Source organism: Lissotriton vulgaris, chromosome 3_1, assembly GCF_964263255.1.
Source record: "Lissotriton vulgaris chromosome 3_1, aLisVul1.2, whole genome shotgun sequence".
NCBI classification, from domain to species: Eukaryota; Metazoa; Chordata; class Amphibia; order Caudata; family Salamandridae; genus Lissotriton; species Lissotriton vulgaris.
The window spans coordinates 1,554,861,046-1,554,879,049 of record NC_141689.1 but is presented as its reverse complement, the minus strand read 5'-3'; the positions used below and the strand labels follow the sequence as shown (position 1 = coordinate 1,554,879,049).

At 42.9% G+C, this 18,004-nt stretch overlaps 1 protein-coding gene across 1 annotated transcript in view; it reads right to left on the bottom strand.

Moving 5' to 3' along the window:
• TACR3 (tachykinin receptor 3) overlaps nucleotides 1–18,004 on the bottom strand; it is a 1,258,290-nt gene that overhangs the window by 185,868 nt on the left and 1,054,418 nt on the right. Inside the window, exon 4 of the mRNA XM_086963249.1 lies at nucleotides 4,522–4,718. Coding sequence (XP_086819375.1) covers nucleotides 4,522–4,718 — 197 coding nt within the window. The remainder of the gene's footprint in view (nucleotides 1–4,521; nucleotides 4,719–18,004) is intronic.

The following is an 18,004-nucleotide window of genomic DNA, read 5'->3' as shown; positions in this document are numbered from 1 at the left end:
GCAGTCCACACTTTGAACTGCCCTCAGTGTTGAGCACAGTTAACAGTGAGGGCAGCTCAAATTGTGGACAGTGGCCATCCCTGGGATCCAGCCTAAATACAATGGGGTAGCTGGGCGCTAAGTCCCCTTTCCCCATTGTATTTAGGCTTGGCCCTGGGGACACTATCCCCCAGGGCCTGGCCAGGTGTCCCCGGTTGCCCTGGTTGAACCCAGGGCATCCAGTGTGCAGGATGGAGACCGCGGGGGGAGCCTAAAGACCCCTGCTGACCCAGCTGGCGCCCTGCCTCCTGCGGGAGAAGGCATTGCCTTTGTACACAGGGAGCAGCTGGAAATGCAGCTCTGTGCATGCGAGAGCAATGGTTTTATCTCTCTCCCTGCTCACATGTCTGCAGGTAGGGAAAGAGATGAATCCTCTGCTTTCAGCAAGTGGAAACACATTGACAGCTTCCGCTTGCTGGAAGCGAAGTGTTTGCTTTTCCTTAGTGGAACCTATCACCTCACGCCAAGCAAAAGCAAACAGCTATGTCCTGGTGATGGGCACACCGGAACATAGCAGTAGCTGACCCTTAGGGGGTGTGGCACTATTAATGGCTCCTTGAGGGGAGGGCCGCACTGCCCCTCCTTTGTTCTGCATGGCTGGCACCGGGGAGGTGGCCACAGGGCTGTATATGGCCCAGAAGGGAAGCCAAACGACCCTCACCTTTAGGGATTTTATTTTACCCTGGGAGGTGGTGGTTCCTGGAGCCCGGTGGGTCTGCGCAGCCCCCCCATATTGTTTCAATAAGTAGTCCTTGGGAGGTGATGGTCACTGGGGACCGGGGGAGTCTACTTGACCCCCCATATCATTTTCAATTTGTAGCCCTGGGGAGGTGGGGGCCCCCGGGGCCCGGGGGGAAGGGGTCGATGCACCCCGCTCATTATCAAAATTAGCCCCGTGGAGGTGGTGTTTCCAGTGGCATATTGTAGCTCTTGGAGGGGGGCTCCATTTTTAAGTAAAGACTGCATGTCCCAGGAAACTGGCCCGCCCAGGGGGCTATAATTACAACAAACGCTGGAGACTGCGCAAATTTGTTTTTTAATTCATGGGGATTTTCACAAATATTTCACGAAAATCACAGTGAATTAAAAAAAAGCTTTTTTCCCTAGCGCGGTACCTCTCGCACCCCAGCACCACAGCTAGAGTGTGAGGTTATTCCTACCCTTCCCCTTTTTCTTTTTTACTGCATTTGTTTTTAGGACTCCGCTGAAGTGGACAAGTTGGCAGCCAAATATAGCTCAACGGATCTCTGCGCAAGCTAGCCATTATTCATCAAGTTGTCGTGGCCACAGATATACAAATTTGGATTTCCTTGAAATTTTGGACAGTTACTGATAGGATTTCCACAAATAAATGAAAGCATGGTCTGCATAACCAGATCTAACTTTCTGCCAATCGCGGTGTAATTCCGTCCAGCATTTTGGGCTGTAGCCGTGTTCAAAATTCCTATCGAAATTAACAATATTGTTGCACCCTCTTTTTTCTCGGCCCTCGCTTGACAGTTTGTCCCGAAACTTTCCATGCACAAAAAGAATCATGAGGGCACTTTTGGGGGGAAAGATTTTGTGAACAGTTTACAAATGCTGCCAAAGTTATAGGCAAGTAAAAAAATGCTTTTCCTATATAAACTTGGTCCTTACAATACGTACTTACTGGTGACTGGCAGTAGGCAATACGTATATATATATATATATATATATATATATATATATATATATATATATATATATATATATATATATATATATATATATATATATATATATATATATATATATATATATATATATATATAGTGTTTTGGCTACAAAAAATGATATTCATTATATTAACCTACATGGTAAACTCTGTGTTATAAAGTTACCACATGGTAAAGACTGCATGGCAAAGGTAACATACCGCTTATTCACATTCTCACTCAAACCTCAGCTAGACTGCTTTGATCATTCCTTTGCAGAGCAGTGGATAATGTGATATCAACAAATGTGTCTGTTTCATGCCTTCAAGCTAGTATCTGAATGTTAGGCCCATACATGGTTCCTTTTATCATCACATGATGCTGCCTTGCATTTTGATACTATTATTGATGCCTACAGAGAGTAGTACCTTATTACTTTCCTGGAACAATGTGTACTGGAGGCCTCTTGTAGAAAGAAGGCACATGCTGGCAAGAGTACCTAATCAAGCTGCAACTCCCGCTTGCCGCTAAGCTGTAGGTGCACCGGAAAGTACACTGAACTAAGGGACCCATTAGCTGATCAGTCACAAAGTGTTCTGAAAATACTGGCAGTCCTGAGGCAAAGCAGCAACCTTGATCCAGGTTGAATATAGGGCGGGTTGTGATGAGGATGCTGATGCTCGGCTCTCAAAGTGCTAACAAACAGTTGAGACCATGTGACAGATGTAGATGTTTAGCACTGAAGATGCAAAATCTTAAAAGTACGTCTCAATTCCCTTGGCTGATGACGATAAAGAGATATGGGACCAGGCTGAATATCTGCCATTGGCATTAGTTTCAGCATTCTTGGCACAGAGAAGCCACAATTTCTGTACAAACCTTTTTTCTTGGGTAGTTGCATCTCAGCAGGCCACAGCAGATAAAAAATAAAACCACAACAAAAACTGGCAAATTGTTTCTCGAGAAAAAGTCATACACATAAGCTCCCTTTCATGGGTGGAGAGTCAATTTCCTCATGTAACCCTCACACCCTGGTTCCCACCACCTTGCATTCCACACACGCGTATAGGACTAACTGTCATGTGTCTGTGGAGCTCTGTGAGTGCTTGGATGGATCAGTTTACAGGGGCCAATTTTGGGTGCCATCATCGCTGGTCAAAGTCCAGCATGTTCCGGGGATTGAAACATGATCAAGTGCTTTGCGGCTTACCAGGGGGCACAGATTAGTCTCTTGACTTGCCGGGAGTGAAGAAGTAGGATTAAGTAGACAGACGTTTTGTTTCTGCATCCCCCCCTTGCCTCTATGGCGAGGCTAGGAAGCCCAGGCTTGGCAGGTGCCTTCTACCTGTAGATGGAGAGTAGGGGGAAGACTATTCTGTCACTCGGATGTTGGAGCAGATGTGCAAGGCTTGGTGCCAGAACGTTGAGCAGAATACAGGCCCACACAGCTACTTGTGGCTGCACAGAGGCTTCAGAAAGTGCTGGCTTGATGGCAGCAGTGAAATGTGACACATTGGTGATTTGTTATTCCATCTACGTGGGGGAAAGGCCCGTTTAACAAGTATGAGTCCAGGCCTTACACACACATATAAGACCATGAAACATGCAAATCTCCAGAAGGGCCTTTTCAGCTATTCCTTTCTTGCTGTCTATGTAAAATCAATTCTCGGTTGCATTTAACAGCCTTACCAATTTGCATCTCAGAAATACTCAAATTCTAAAATTCACAACACCCTGACAGAGAGAATGCACCAATCAATTCCAATGGCATGGGATCAGAAAGGTACCCAAATGAATGTCTTACAAAAATTAACATACTTTTCTCACATTATCAATCGCTTTCAACGGTTGAAGTCTCATGCTGCCTTTCCAGGAGCAGAAGGGGAACAGTGTTTTATTTTGTACAGGTAGTATCTATTCAATTTCCTGACCCACCCCTGTGAATCTTTATTGAGTAGATAAAAAGCAGAAAGTATGGCCCAGATTCCCTATTACCCCGAGCCAGTACACAGTGAAGCAAAGTAACACAAAGTGAAACATGGTATTTACTTTTCAGTGCAAAAGTCATTTTGTACTAGAAAGTTGCTCAGTCCTCAGCTCAAAAACACCTTGTGCTGCTTTCTGTAAATTGTGTCGAGGAAATGTTGCTGTAGGTTTACTTGGGCATATCAGAACAAACATCTATAGGCTTCGACACATAACCTGACATCTAAGATAGCCAAGCAAGGCTTGGCATCAAAAACTATTGCCTCCTTGAAGCAAGTGCTAACAAGGAAAAATGTTTTAATTTCCCGAAAATAAACCACAAATTGCATATGCGTTTAATTGCACAGCACACATCCAGTGAGTGGAATCCTGTCTGTTTGACCAGACTTAGATATTTATAATGAAAGGCCATACTTCCAGTAAAAATCCTATGCAAGGCTGTGGGACATGCAAAGCAGCCTTTAAGAGCGCAGCCTTGATAGATATGGCTCTGTACTACTGTTCTGTCCCGCTTTGTGATGTTGTGCAGCAAATTTGGTTGTTGTGATACCTTACATGAAAAAAATATAAAATTGAGCATGCTAATGATGGAGTTGAAGCACAAGTAAAAATATCTGTGTAATGCGGAAATAAATTGCAGACAACAAATATGAAAGCTGTATATCACACGTGCTAAAGAGAGAACATTTATAATTTAGGCTTCCAACCAGCTCAAGTTAAAGGCAGGCAGATCATTTTGCAGGGGATGCAGAGAGGTCAGAAAATAGGGTTTGGCACGTGGGATGGATGTGGTACAGAGGATTTTCAAATAATGTCTTACCTTCTGTTAAGGCAGCAGTAGATGATAGGATTGTACATGGTGGAACTCATTGCAAGCCAAAAGCTAGCCAAATAAATCTGCTGGATGTATTTCCATCGGTTCAACTGCTTGTTCAATGTAGTGACAATGAAGTAGATGTGATAGGGAAGCCAGCATATTGCAAATGTCACGACAACAACAATCATCATTTTTACCACCTGAAAGGAAGACGTCATATCATGAACACGAATAACTTGGTTAGTGTAATGATACATGTAGCTACATTTCATATACATTTGTAACCTTATTTATGAGAAATAAGTAATTGAGGCTATTCAGGCATATGCACAAAGGCATTTTTGAAATATGTAAAGTACTACTGATTTAAGTACTTATACATTCCTAAAATGGGAATGGATTGGTAATCTTTGAATACAATGACTACAAATATAAAGGATTTTGACTCTTCTCAGTATTACTTCTAATAGATTCAAGATTCAAGATTCAAATAACTTTATTCGATTGTAAACCTTACAAACAGAAAAGCACAATTCATAGACATACAGTTAAAAACAATCTGACTATTTCAGTTATACGACAACAATTTCCTTGAACAATAAAAAAGACAGAAGTAACAGGCAGAATGAACATTTAAAACAAATATATATATAAATAGTTACAGCACGATAAAAAAGTTAAAAATACCTAACGGCAATAGCAGCATAATTATCTTCTACTTCTAATAGGGAATTGGATGTTTTGGAGCAGATTTACATAGGTTGTAACAGTAAGTGAAAGAGTATTCCTATAGTACTGCTTCTGATATTTATACTTTTGTGAATTGGTCACAGAGTGTATTTACATATGCATATGCTTCTTCTCTGAGCATCAATTTGTCACACTTAATATCAACGCTATATATAAGAGAGATATCCAAAATACTTAAACATAAAACCTTTGAGCATGCTCAATATGCCAATTTCCAAAGATTATGAAGATTCCCTATCAGTATTTCAGTCCATTTGGATTAGGTAACCGTCCAATTTTAATCAAATGGAGGGAATATACCACTTAACATGTGACTTTTCCCTTTGATATATGGGCTTTTATGCCAATGAAGTTTGTGCAATAAAAGAACCAACATAAGATATATAGAGAGAGAATAACTAATGAGTAACTGCAATGTGGGTCTTTATTTCCTATGAGTGTGACAATTTCCATTCAAGAGGCCGAAAGCCAAGTGGTTTCAAAATGTCATCTGAACCCTGACAGGGCAATGCAAGACTATATCTCAAATATTACTCGCTACGTATTTTTTATATCATACAATTTGTTAATTGATTTTAGTACTCTTTAAAAAGATTGGAGCATTCATTGTTTGCCAAGACTGGAGATACGTCCGTCAATGGTTTGAGAAATCTGTGAGTGTTTTGGGGGATAATGTGCTACTGTTTAAAATGCGTATTAATATATCTAACATTTTAAATACAAACAGCATTGTAAGGACATTTAAACAATGCATTCTACAATGTGCTTTTCTTTTATAGTGCATTAACATTATACAGTAGGTTCAACAAGACATATATGACTGAAGAAAATAAAATACAATGTATTCAATGTTTACATTGTTTATTTTAGCACAATAGCGAAGATTCATTGGTAGATGCTCCCATCAAGTCTGGGCCTGCAAAGGGGGCTTGTCAGATGTGCTGATTAATGTTCTAAAAGCAAAATTGTCATTGTGAAAGTGTTTTTTTACAGCAGTGAAAGAAAAGCAAAATACTGTGTTTAGCTATTTTTTTGTTTACAGGAGCTACATTAAGCATGGGCGAATTTTGCGAGTTCGCAATTCGCGAATTTGCAAATTTGCGAATTCGCGATCCGCAAAATCCGCAAATTTGCGGATCCGCGGATCTTGCAGATTGTGTGGGTAAAGGCCGGGCCGGAAAACGGTGCACATCGCTAGTGTGAGGGGCAGGGCCAAACGGACGAGGCTTATATGCGAGTTCACATGCCTCTTGTGTGCATAAAAGGACAGGCACGGATCAGAGAAGCTCGTGGTCACAGGAACTGCACAGGGATTGAGCTCGGGAAAGTCAATAATGCAAAGGCCTCCATCAAGCATCAAAGCTAATTTTCGACGATAGATATGGGAAGAACGCACACCTACCCAGCCTCGACAAAGCACACATTTTGGGGGGGGGGCTGATTAACTTTGGCATCACACCAAAGAGCACCGGGGTCCCTCGAGTGAGCTGTCCATCAAGTGGGTAAACGGCCCGAAGACGGTGCACATCACTAGTGTGTGGGGAGGGGCCAAACGGACGGGGCTTATATGCGAGTTCACATGCCTCTTGTGTGCATAAAAGGACAGGCACGGATCAGAGAAGCTCGTGGTCACAGGAACTGCACAGGGATTGAGCTTGTGAAAGTCAATTATGCAAAGGCCTCCATCAAGCATCAAAGCTAATTTTCGACGATAGATATGGTGAGAACGCACACCTACCCAGCCTCGACAAAACACACATTTTGGGGGGGGGGCTGATTAACTTTAGCATCACACCAAAGAGCGCCGGGGTCCCTCGAGTGAGCTGTCCATCAAGTGGGTAAAGGGCGCGAAGACGGTGCACACGACTAGTGTGTGGGGAGAGGATAAACGGACGGGGCTTATATGCGAGTTCACATGCCTCTTGTGTGCATAAAAGGACAGGCACGGATCAGAGAAGCTCGTGGTCACAGGAACTGCACAGGGATTGAGCTTGTGAAAGTCAATTATGCAAAGGCCTCCATCAAGCATCAAAGCTAATTTTCGACAATAGATATGGGGAGAAAGCACACCTACCCAGCCTCGACAAAACACACATTTTGGGGGGGGCTGATTAACTTTGGCATCACACCAAAGAGTGCCGGGGTCCCTCGAGTGAGCTGTCCATCAAGTGGGTAAAGGGCGCGAAGACGGTGCACACCACTAGTGTGTGGGGAGGGGCCAAAAGGACGGGGCTTATATGCGAGTTCACATGCCTCTTGTGTGCATAAAAGGACAGGCACGGATCAGAGAAGCTCGTGGTCACAGGAACTGCACAGGGATTGAGCTCGTGAAAGTCAATAATGCAAAGGCCTCCATCAAGCATCAAAGCTAATTTTCGACGATAGATATGGGGAGAACGCACACCTGCCCAGCCTCGACAAAACTCACATTTTGGGGAGGGCTGATTAACTTTGCCATCACACCGAAGAGCGCATGGGTCCCTTGAGTGAGCTGCCTGCCAGTGCCCATCATCCTGTAACAGGAAGCACTAATAGATAAAATAAAGCAGGTGCTCGAGCACCTGCTTTATTTGATCTATTAGTGCTTCCTGATGAAGCTAATTTAGTAACTATTTTAGGATGGCGCTGGCAGGCTTGAACTTTTGCCCCCCAAATCCGCCGCTCGCGGATTTCGCAGATTTCCGGTAAATTCATGGGAGTTCGCGGATTGCGGATTTACCGAAAATCCGCGAAATCCGCGAGCGGAACGGATTTTGCACTCACCCTTAAGCTACATATCCCCAAATGAATTCAGCAGAGTGGGTTATGGGAAATAATTCACAGTTAGACCACTTTTCTGTGAAATATGAGCTTTGAAAATTCAATACAAAACTTGCCATTGAATATTTATATTAGCACCATAGCACTTTTTACTGAGGTATTTGAGCTCTTAATCTCTTTGCCGCGGCCGCGATTTAACCCATTTTGCGGCACTTCCGCAAAATGGGTGGGGCCACTTCGGCAGCAGTCGAGGGGTAATATATCACAGACAGCAGCCAGTCCATGTGGTGCCAGCCTCATAGGGGAACCACTGCCGGGCAGGATAGCTCCAAATACGGCAGTGCACCCATCAGGTTGCAGTAACTGGGTATTTTTACTTTGCGGTTATTTGTAAAATCCAGCATTCATTACAATAGTATAAATAGAGTCTTTCTTCTAACCCAACTCTCATGAACCCTAGACGCTGTAATCTGACCTCATAATATAATATTTGACTCCCTAATATATAGGAAAAACATCGGATCACACATCTAGTATGGCAAGTACAATGCGTGACATTTGTTCATTGATGGCGAGATAGCAGTTATCAAAATTATGTTACTTAGATTCAACCCATGCAGGGAAATGTACACGTATCGCCCTCCAGAGGGATTAATAGCAGTGGCAACTGATTTGCTCTTGTGAAACCCAGGCAGAGAAATACACAAATTTGGCCTTCTAGTGGGCTATCCTATATTATTACAGAATAAATCAATATAATGTCCTCCTAGTCATATCAATATACATATAGTTAAACTTATGTTAAGAAACTATGACTCGTTGCCTTAAGTTACTTAATGGCACGAGTTACACTTTCTTCAGCTAATTTTAACTATAAGTATAACTATAACTGCTGAAATTTTTTGGTTTTGTGCAGGTAAATTCAGAACCTAAGTATAACGTCACTATAACCTTTGCTTTTTTCAGTGAATTTCTGTTTTTTTAAGCACGCATGTTAATAAAACTAGTGCCGAGCGAGCTTGAAGGAAGCATGGGGTGGGGTTAGATGCAGTGGGGGTTTTATTTGTTTCCATTTTTTTCTGGATCCAGGGTTCATTTTTCTGAATCTGAGAATCTACACTGGGGGACGTGGCGAGACTCCTGGGTGGATCTGCAGATGGGATGGGAAAAGAAATTGAGCAATCCTATGCCCAGAGGGGTCCCTTACTAACCCCTCTATGTGTCCTATGGGGTAAGTCAGGATCCATGTTCTCTCAAATTTTGTATTCTGTGTTAGGCAGTGTAGGATTTCTGTGCGCTGCTGTCAAGGCTATGTGTGCCAGGAGCCAGAAGACGCGTGTAGGTTCAGCCCCAAATATCACTCCAAACTTATGCTTAAAAAAGTAGAAAAGATGGCGTATTTCCACACATACAGTGCCACGTTCAGGTTCTTAAGGCAGGTTTGCAATTTGGATACACATTATCCATGACAATAATTGGTTACACAGGATTCCCTCACCACCGCTCTTTAACAGTGCCCCTCAAGTCTCCAGAACCACTGTCTCTCGGATTCGTTTACTTTTATAGCACCACTCATACTAGTCTAAAGTGTCGGAGCACTTTACATCAAACCCACATTGCACAAATACAATCATAGTTTATGAGTTAATCAGTGTATAGGAAATGTTACATCAGACAGGACCACAAGGTGTAGTGGAGAAGTAACATGTAATTGATACTGGTAGGCAATATAGTTAAAGATTCCTTATTCTGGAAAAGCACAAATTCAGAATTTAAAATGTAACACCATTGTTAGGAGTTCTCTTTAATAACAATAATTGTTTTCTACTCAAATAAACCCTTTTGGAAAGATTAGGATAATGAAACTAGGCAAAAAAACATATTGCTCTAATATAATACTTGCAGTTTACACGCAGCTGTTTGATTACAGTTAATAGATCAATGCTCTATATTAGGATTTTGACTTACAAACCACAAGTAACAAAATGAGCTCTCTTACAGAAGCAGTACCCCACTGACCTATTTACATTACATACAATTTGTTATCTGCATGGTACACGTTCTTAGTAGCAGGGATTTTAACCCTCTGGGCTACCTTTGGCGGAGTCAAAACTTCCACTAAACAAACGTCCTTCTCTTTCCAGGAAGATGATTACTCACCGAATGTGATCTAGACATTTTAATTGATGCCTGAAAATTGCTGGAGGCCAGAAACACTGCAGCAGGTGCTTTTAAAATGGTAATATACTTACAAAAATGACGCCGCCCCCCAAGTCAGCACCCGGTGCTGTTGCACCGACCTGGAGCTGGCCCTGGGCACAGCTTTCAGCTAAATGGTTTGTCTGCATGGAGAAACTTCTGCCATTCCCTGCATCCAACTCTTCACACGAGGGCAACACCCTCATTATATGTACGTCAGTTGCATGCAGCAAAGCCTAGCAGCGGTCTGGGCCTCTCTCCATGCACAGCTCACAATCTGGCAGCCAACTACTGCTGTGTAACTTTTAGGAGGCTTGGCTGCAGCAAGCCCAAAAGCACATTATGTGCTTTACACAAAGCTGCTAAGGTTTCAGATTGCTTGCGTGACATTTTCATAATTTCAGTGCAATTATGAGTGATATTACATCAACCATGAGTGACACTTTCTCACAAGTAAAATCCAGCCATGAAGAAGAGGAAAAACCTATAAATAACAGAAATGTCAGCTATCTGAGCAACAATACACTCTAGAAAATCCTAAAACTGCTGTAAAGCACCAGAAATGGAAGGCCACAAACTTTACAGGAGGCCTTGGTAGCGATAAATGAAAGCCAAATTGCAGGTTTATTGAAGTAAAAGAGCTGGTGAAGAAGTGTGCACAGCTACAGACCCTGGACCCCAACTAATGAACAGACAACGTTCTATACTACTGAGCACAGTCAATACAGAACTGTGAGCAGAGGTGTAAATTAACTAAATTAAATAAAATGGATTCGCTGAGTGCTTGGTAAATCATTCCTGTTGCTCAGCCTGGTCTCTGTAACTGGAGTCTGTGGGGTCACTCGCTGCAGACAGGTGATCTGACAGTGTTGTGATGCATTGGGGCAAGACTGGACTATCTGCAGCTGTAGATTGTAGTAAGGGTAAGAGGTCATGGCGTGGCACGCTTTCCGAGTTGTGCCCTACGCCGTTAGACACACAGCACCCACTCTCAGTCTCACCATGACTTGTACAGTCATCAGGGAAGCCCCACCACCAGGGGAGGGGAGTACTGTGGAGGAGGTCATGGAGATCTTTTAATTTATTAATTCTGTGGGCTGCAGAATCAATTGTTTGTTGTTACAGGAAGTTGAAATGAAAACATCCTGTTGCCACTCAGGCTGCACTGACCAAAAGTCCCTCAGTGACAGTATAGGGCTGGAGGACAGGTGTGCCGTCCTGTAGGGTGCCGCTCTGTCTCACCAGAGCTGTCAGCTGAACAGAGCGCACATGCATCCGCCCGCGCCAGCCACAACAGAGAGCTGTACCGCTAGTGAGGGGTTGGTGACATGATTAAGGTGACAGCAAAAATCTGCTAAGCACGCACTGGGCCCAGCAGACAACTAGTTAGGGGCACTAATGTTAGTAAGCTCCAACCAACGGAACACTGGCACTGTGACGATAGAGGCAGGAGACAGCACTTATTCACGTCCTTCTGTTGGACTTGCTGCATTTCTTCTCTTAACAGAGCGCATCCAGGGCTGATTGTGAGCCATTGTGAAAATATGTGTTAATTTCTGCCCATGACGGTGCTGCAATTAACACATATTTTGCCAAAGGGCCACAGCCTATTAAGAAAGAAATGCAGCAAGTTTTGGAACCACTTGCTCTAGAACGCGCCCCCCAACCAGGAAATTACCGTTTTTCATGCTGCTTGCATTTTAAAAGATGCAGCGCCAACGCTCTCCCAGGATGTGTGTGCACCTCCCTCAGGACACTACGCGTTCGAGGGTCACTTAGGGGAGTGCGCGCGCTCAGGCGCACCTAACAGGGAACAAAATACAGGTATCCTGACCCCTCATGTGTTTCTGTGCTCTCATTTTCCTACCCCCAAGCCCCCCAAAATGTAATTGCAACTCTTCTGTGAGGTTGCGGCCAGCCAATCGCAACCTTTCTTTGGCACATGGATCCGTGTGTCCACTGTAGTGATCCGCATCTATATTACGAAACACGTAATGGCGGCTGGCTTGCTGGATGAAATAAAGCACCTTGACTAAGCATCAACTTACGGGTCTGCTCTTTCGTCATTTGGGTCTGGGCTGGGGCGGCTGCCTCGAGTCGGTTGGCGAACTACACATATATATATATATATATATATATATATATATATATATATATATATATATATATATATATATATATATATATATATATATATATATATTACCTACTGCCAGTAGGTAGTTATAGTTAGGACCTATTTTCCATAGGAAATCCGCAATATTCTATTTGGAATAACTTTGGCACCGGTTGACGAATCTTTGCGAAATTTTCAAAACTGGTTGGGCGCTCTGGTCCGCTCCTATCCTAAAAAGTCTTGGGGTGATTCGTGAAGCAGGGGCTGAAAAAAAAGGGGGGTCCCAAAATGTCTTTTCTCCATGCAATTTTCCATAGGTACCGTTCATCGCGGCTACAGCCCAACGGCTGAACGGAATTGCACCACATTTGGCAAAGTTGTAGTCCTTGGTTCAGACTCATGCCTTTTGCTTATAAGGTGTAAATCTGTTCAGTAGATTCTGAGAAAATTACAATTAAAAGTACATATATATCTATGGCCTTGGTGGATCCGCGCATCTTGCGCGCACTCTAAGCCCACCGTCCCGATCACTCGCTGAATGCTAATTGGCTGTCAAGTGGTTGTTAATATTCGAAACCAGTAATTGTTGGCAGGCATTTTGTGCCTCGGTAGAAGCGAGGATCTAGTAAATAGTGGGACAAGTGTTTAAAACGTATAAAGGGGGCATGTAAGAAATATTTTGATCATCTAGACCTGCTTAGGGTTCGGACCCCTAGGGTCCCCCCAAAATTTTTTGGGGGGGAAAAAACAGAGAAATGTGCGTTGGGTGCATGGATCCGCCATAATAAAAATAAAAACGAAGCGGGGGCTCCTGTGCTTGTTTAAGCATTAGCTACCAGGGAGGACTAAATCCCAGGGTCTAAAATATTACATTTGATGGGGGTCCAGAGGGGCCCTGTAGCCCAGGGACCGTCATTCCTCGGTGCTACAAAATAAATGGGTGAGGGAGCTCAAAAGTCTGTCTAAGCCCCGAGGATTACCACCCTCTGGGGCTTGTTATATTTTGGGAGGGGGCAGCGTGGTCTATATTCTGGAGCAGTTGAAAGCCTTGGGGAACACCACCTCCTAGAATTGGCTCCTGCTGTGTCTCAAGGTGTCTACCCCCGGGACACTGCTGTTTGGTATGGCAGGGCAGGAGTCGAGGTTCCCGCTGTGTCATGCAAACTTGAGGGCATATTAACAAGTGTCATTTCGCCGCAATTTTTCTAAAAAAGCCAAAAATGCTGTGAAAATGATATCGCCCTATTTACTTGGTGACGCTAAGATGCATTAATGCATGTTAGCAGCCGGTTTGGTATGGGCTCACCTCGTATCTCTAATGAGTTGCAATGTAGGTGTTCTCAGTAGGAAGGTAGGTGTTTCTATGAGAATACAAAAAGGAAGAGTGAGGTATGACAATAGCGTTATATTATCAAGGCGGCTCTGGATTTGAGAACCGATAGGAAAACTCCTATTAATTGCGGTTTATGTTGGTTCCTAACATCTGTTCTGAAGTACACTTAAGCATGTTTAATATGTGAAGTGGATTGATATGTTAAGTCCACAGTCTTATATTAACAAGCTTTTCACTTGCGAACATAAATTATTGGTGTATTTTTTCGCGATATTGCGGGCATATTTACAAGGACAGGGTTAAAATTATCATCGCTTTAGCATTAGGAAAGTGTCGTTAAAGCAGCCATAATGGCTTAATAATAGACTTTTGGGAATCCATGAGAATTCCAATAGAAGCCTAGGTTTTCACCAGAACATGTTAACGCTGTCCTTGATAATATGCTCCCAAGTTTGCTATGGCAGGGCTAGAGCCTCAGCTCTCACTCTTGCATAGCAAACAGCAATGTTGAAAAAATCTTCCGGTAAGATAACAAAGCATTTTGAAGTCCATTATCTCCGTTTTAGTTATAGTTTGCTGCTGTTAAAGCGGCATCAATTTTAACGCCGTCCTTGTAAATATACCCCTAAGTTTTGCAATGTCGACAATCCCGTCTCCCATTTAAATAGGCAGGAAGTATTTAGTGAAGTGCATTGTGAATCGTGAAGCAACACTGCCTAATTGTGATCGATAAAGAATTCAAAGAGTTGCGTACTTCTTTTGCTCGTAATGTGCATAGGGGCCGATTTACAAGATCCTTGCATCACTATTGCATCACTTTTAACATGGTTAAAGTGACGCGCAAGTGGCACAAGAGGCTTGTAAATCTGCTGCACAGTGTTCTGTCTTAGTTTGCTTTCCTTTCTGTCAAGTAGAGGATCCTAGGTAAATATAACGGTTTTTGTACAGCCAATACCTTTTAACTCTACCCCCAAACTGCTTACTGCCTTTTACCATAGTAACAATTCATGGAACACTTAAGTGAGCACACAGGTTACAAGTTCACCACACAATGTTGCTAATCCAAACAGTTACTGTGCTGGAGTTAATAAAATTTTCCTTAGGAACCCTTAACCGTAGCTACCGACTCTGGTAAAGAGCTAGCCTCAGTATTAAACTTTTAGTTATAAACATCATTTCTATTTTAATTGTTTAATGTTTTCTAAGCATATGATTATCATACTAAATAATAGTGAAATGTTGTCAGAAAAAGAAGACGTATATACTTTTGTTTTATTAACTTTTATTAAAACAACAATAAATAACTAGAAACGTAACTTTAAAATAACAATATAATAAATAACTAGAAACATAACTTTAACATAACAATATAATAAACAAAATGTGAGATGGACTCTAATTGAAGGAGGGTAGGTAACCTGCAAAAGAATAATGAAAATAAGTGTTTAAAATTAGATCGATGTGACTGAATGAGGTCAAAGATCACAAATTAAGGTAACACTTGCCAATATCTGTTAATTTGCACATCTGCAGTGTGCCTGATACATTCCACTTCTCTTATAGGCTCGCGTTCAAGAGGTGTCTGTACGGAAGTGCCTACTGCGACAGATTTACAGTATAGAACAACAGGTCTTTAAAAGGATTCAGAGATGAGACAGAATTAGGTGAGAGATCACGTCATTATGCAGGAATATAGTCTTTATTTTGAACGCATTTATTCAGAGGCATTGTGTATCTAGGCTGCTCTACTTACCTTGTGTAAACACTGTGGCGAACAGAGTTCACAACTTGTATTTTTGCTTTGGTTCTACACTGCAGACTGTATTAAATTCAGCCTTGATTTTTTTATCGGCAGAGTGGACAGCAGCATCCATAACTTTGAAAGAGAAAGAGAAACAACGTGAGATAGAGTGAGAGAGAGAAAGAGAGAAAAAATGACATAAAAAGTGTGAGAGAGAGAAAGTAATAGATAGAGCAGGAGAGGTAGTTTTAATACTGGAGAAAATCTTCGTAGCTCACCTTTTCGCCTCCGTTGTGTGTCCAAGCACGTGCCTATTCATAGTGCACCCTCAAGGTTAGTGATCTGAAAGATAGCATAGAGTTAGTAATAGCAGAGCACATACAACTGCACAAGTATATTTCTGCTTTATGTCTTTGCACACTCAGGCTACTGTATTACATCAACTTCCACTGCAAGGAGGTGTCTGTGCGCTCTTTTTCTCCCAAAGTACTATACCCCATGCACTCCCACTGCATAGCTGTGAGTTCTTATTACTGTGTACCCAGACTGTTGCACCCCATTGACTCCCAGAGTCCGGAGGTGAGTGCCTTTTCTTGCACACTTAGGGGCAGATTTACAAGCTCCTTGCACCACTTTTGCGTCACTTTTCCCATGTTAAATGTGACGCAAAAGTGGCGGAAGGGGCTGGTAAAGCTGCCCCTCAGACTGTTGCAACCTATCTATTCTCACTGCCCGGAGGTAATTGTACATTCCTACGTAGTCAAGGTGCTGCACACTACCCACTCTCTCCGCCCACAGGTGACTTCTCGTTGCTTCGGAAACAAGCTTCTTTGCTCACCTTGTGCCTTTGGCGTGATTCAAAGAGGGTGCACCACATGTCAAAGCAGCCTTCTCAGACGTTGTTACAATGGCCACGCATCATCACAGAATCCTCGAACGTTGAGCTTTGGAGGTGCGGGGGGGGGGACGCCAATTTGTGAAACACAACCTGTTAGATAAAAAGGAACATGTGGTTACAATCATCACGAGCGACGGACATTTGACAGATTATAAAAACTTTCCAGCTACTGGAAAAAAAAAATACAAATGTAATAAGATACGGTATATAGGACTGCGTATGCCAAAATCGCTGCGTCGCCTTTTTGTATCCAGTCTGTTGCACCCCATCTACTCCCGCCACTGTGCACCCAGGCCTCACTGCTCACCTTTTCGCGGACAGGGTACGTTCTACATCATGCAGTCCTGCTCTGCCACCAAGAAGTCTCACATTTGGTGCTGAGTCTTGATATCACTATGGCAACGGACATACTCATGCACCTATCTTCATCGCAGGTTCCTCACCCACTCAGTCCTTGCGGTACCATTAACTCAGTGACCAAAGAGGTCTCGCACGTAGTGGTGGGCCCCCCTGCCCTGTGGTTCGGGCCTACATGAGGCGTCCGAACCACTAGGACGGGCCATCACAGCGCTTGCGATGGGAACAACTCTAAAATGGCATAGAGCAAGTGCGCCCTGTCTTTTTTATTAGTAGGGTCATGTGTGTAGTGACGTATGTGCTGGATGGGTGTGGTGTGGCTGGATACCAGCCATGAGGGAGTGTGTGTGTGTCCCATTCTGACAACTAGACCTGGAAGTAAGAAATCACTACAATAGAAATCTGGGCCATTAACGTACCGTTGTTGTGTTTTCCTGGAAGGGTAAGTGGAGTGGGCTGGACTGACATATGCCAGTGCTGCACGAAGCTGTGAATGATGACTCCGGAGCTATGGGCGTGGTTCCGTCATGAGCTATATGAAATTTCTACTGATTTGGGTGTCTGTGTTGTAGTGCTGCCGTTACCCGGGTCTTACACGCAAATGTGTCATTATGTCTGTAAAGTCCCACAATATGGCTAACATGGAAGGTACGGGGTATCACTGACCCTATATTCATCCATAGTTGCACACATAAAAGATGGTGGACATGACGCATTTCTGTGAATATGAATGTTTGTTGTACATTTAGTGGAGTGTTGGAGCTGTAGTAATACAGGGCTGTGAGAGGTTTAGGTTGCAGTTTTTGACACATAAAGGACAGATAATATATATACGTATGTGGTCATTCAGGTAGTCTGTCGAACTTTGTGCTGGAAATCATTGTTCGAGGCTCTGAGTTGCATCCACATCCTGTTATTGTACAGTAATGACGTAGTCAACGTGTGCCTGAAAATGTACAGTAAATACGGTGCTCATGTAAATTGTTGATATAGTTTTAGGTCGACTTTGCACTATATAAATAGGCTAAAAATAAAAAAATAGATATAGACCGCATTTATAATTTGACTATACAGTTTCTTTGCAGTATTGTAATGATCCACTTTGTACGTTCGTATTTGTAGAATGAGCGAGAGAAAGTTATATAATGGAAGTTTTTGTTATTGGCAGAGGTAAGATGGTTGCATATGCTATTTACAGCACAATATAATGTAATAGGGCGCAGGAGCAGCATTTTACAAACATAATAAGTACACAAACATAGATAGATAGTTGAAGTGGGTACGGGCATGTGTGCTCGACTCCATTTTATTACGTTGCTGTTGATAACAAGT